Below are 2804 nucleotides of genomic sequence, written 5' to 3'. Positions count from 1 at the left end.
TATAAACTCAGTAGTATATAAAAAGTACATAGTGCTACCTAAGGGACTATTGGCAGTGGTTAATCAAGCTATAATTACTAATGAGTCTACTATTAATGATTCAGACTCTAGCTCATGTATTACTTTATTTCTAAAACTTAAAGTAAAATAGAAGTTGTTAAATGTAGGAATCTGAAAGGATAGAGATTATTTCAAATTTAAGAACTTATCTGTTAATAATCTCTAAATTGAACAGAATTACTATTATAGCCTGGACATAGCTTATGCCTATAGAGAAGGCAGAGAGCCATGGGATCTCTGGAGATGGGGATATGGGGGAGGGGGGATGGGATGGGAAGAGGAGGCAGAGGAAGAAGATGCTCAGGAGGCTGGGGGCAGTGGAAGGAGGAGGAAAAAGATGACAATGATAATGGGTTAAAGAAATATGAGGCCAAAAGAAGACTAAATAAATAGGTTAAAATTACATATATATAAACCAGCTGCACTTGGACAACTCAAAACAGGAAATAGAGTTTTGGTTTCTCACCAGAAAGTTAAAAAATCAGAGACCTGTTAAACGAGAAAGGACCTTAGAGAGCACACCATCACTCTTTCTCACTCTTCCAAGCATTGCCAAGGAATACACTCAACATCGGAGAATATGAGGGATGCTCTAAATCCATTAAATCATTGCTTTGCTCTAGAAAGTCTTATTTAAAAAATGAAAAAATATAAATCTTAGAAATCAATTTCCTTCAATGAATTTGTAGAGAAAAACATGTAAACATAACCAAATATACATAAATTCACTTTTATAAAATTTATATGTCATCCAGGCAGTGGGGCCAGGAAGCATAGCCCACACCCCCAAGGACCCCCAGGAAAGTACCTGGCCCAAATCACTGCGATGAGGGTGCATGTGGCCAGCAGGGCCTTTGCCTGGGCCCTGCAGCAGGAGTTTGTAGAAACCACTCCTGAAGAAGAGACAGCTCCTGGCCACCTCTGTCCCTGTGTGTCACTTCTCCTGCACCACCTGGCAGGGGTGAGCTGCCCACTTGGAAGGTCCAAGGCGAGCTCTGGACTGCCAAAGGCTGAGTGATCACCCCCATGTCCACACAGCCAGCTGGGCCAAGTTGAGCCCCAAGGAGGCCCAGAACTACAAACACTTGTTTAAGGTGAAGGATAAATCTGTGGGTGGCTGCTTCTACTTGGAGTCAAAGGTGGTTTGCAAAGAAGAGCCTGGATGAGGAACTCAGAATCCAGGCCCAGGAGGACAGAGAGAAAAACGGTGGATGCCCAAAACATGACTGCTTGGCTGCCCCTACTCCACCCCACCCGCTCTAATTTATAGCTCAGTAATAAATATCTTTTCCACAAAAATTATTATATGTCAAATAAATGCAAATGAATGATTCATTATATATAACTTTCAGAGTCCCTCAACTATATAGTTCAAGTAAACTTCCTACCACTTTATACCATCTAAAGTTCTGTTTCAACAAATGTTTTCCTATTTGTTACTGCTTAAATTAAAATTTAAATGTAATTTAACTCACTGTTATTAATTTTATTTTGAATTATTATCTTTTCTGTGAACTTCCCTCAATCCAAGTCAATTCTAAAAGCTGTTTTCAAAAAGTTACATGTTTTCCTAATAGGAACTATGTTGAAAAACATCTTTTCTTTCTTTTAAATTTTAAAATCATTAAAGAATCCATCCTACTTCACATTCATGTTTTGTGAATCATTTTAGTAGCTGGTAATATTTTTTCAGAAAAATCTTCCTTTCAAAAAATGCATTATTTAAAAATGTTTAATCTAGTGAATCTTATAAACAATTTTTTGGAGGAACAAATACAAGACATATAATTAAAAGATCAGGCAGCCTTTGAGTTAAGAGAGGTAAATTATGGCTTAAGGAATACCCTCTGACTAGCTACATTATACCTTTGAAAAACACCTTAAATTCTTTTGGACTCAATTTTTTAATGTAAAATGGATTACAGTTCTCGCCAGCAAATTCTAACTCATAAATTCTATTATTCTTCAATTCTAATTCCATAAGAAAAGTCAATAGGAATATAGACTGTAATAACCAGACATTCATTTTATAAACAACTTTGCACCTGTGGAGAACTTTCTTTAAATATATTATTGATTTTTAGAGACAAAGGTAACCCATTTTCAAAGAAAAGTGACCTCAATTCTTCTGACAAATTTGAATTTCTTGACTCATAATAGTACTAATGTCCATAATGAAAGTTAACATATTTTAAATTATATATTTTTAAAAACAAGTCAAAATCTAACACATCTTCATAAAACAGTTAGGAATGAAGCGCTTACTTTTATCTGAAGATCCTCGGAACTTTCTACTGACATGTACAAAGAAAGCAGAACTGGCAAAGTATTTGTGACCGAGACGGCCCGTGCGTGTTCGGGAGTGTGCCTCCCAATCTGTCCTAAGGCCCAGGCAGCGGCAGCCTTAATATGATCTTCTGGTTCTTCTGACAAGCAGACTGACAACTGAGGTACACCCTGCAGCGTTGATCAAAAGAGCAAGTGTTATGAATCTAGAGCAGGATTAAAGAGTCTTCCACGTCTCTCAAACATTAGAAGAAATCATTTCGGCCTTGATCCCTTTTTTCCTAAACGGTTCAATAAATGAGCACATCACAGGGGCTGTCATTTCTTAAGTCAATAAAATGACTAGAGCTAAATTACCTTAATTATCTGTAACAATCCAACTAAAGTAAGAATATCTCCACTAGCGTTTACCCCCCAAATAGAAGGTATTTAACCAAATAACAGATGCTACAGACCGG

The 2804-nt window shown here is 36.9% G+C and overlaps 1 protein-coding gene across 1 annotated transcript in view; it reads right to left on the bottom strand.

Annotated features, from left to right (window-relative positions):
- Nucleotides 1-2804, bottom strand: part of SPAG6 (sperm associated antigen 6) — a 109756-nt gene that overhangs the window by 46664 nt on the left and 60288 nt on the right. The window contains exon 7 of the mRNA XM_012644168.1: nt 2326-2517. Within this exon, the coding sequence (XP_012499622.1) occupies nt 2326-2517 (192 nt within the window). The remainder of the gene's footprint in view (nt 1-2325; nt 2518-2804) is intronic.

Source organism: Propithecus coquereli, unplaced genomic scaffold, assembly GCF_000956105.1.
Source record: "Propithecus coquereli isolate 6110/MARCELLA unplaced genomic scaffold, Pcoq_1.0 Scaffold103, whole genome shotgun sequence".
Lineage (NCBI taxonomy): Eukaryota > Metazoa > Chordata > Mammalia > Primates > Indriidae > Propithecus > Propithecus coquereli.
This window is presented reverse-complemented; position numbering and strand designations above follow the sequence as displayed.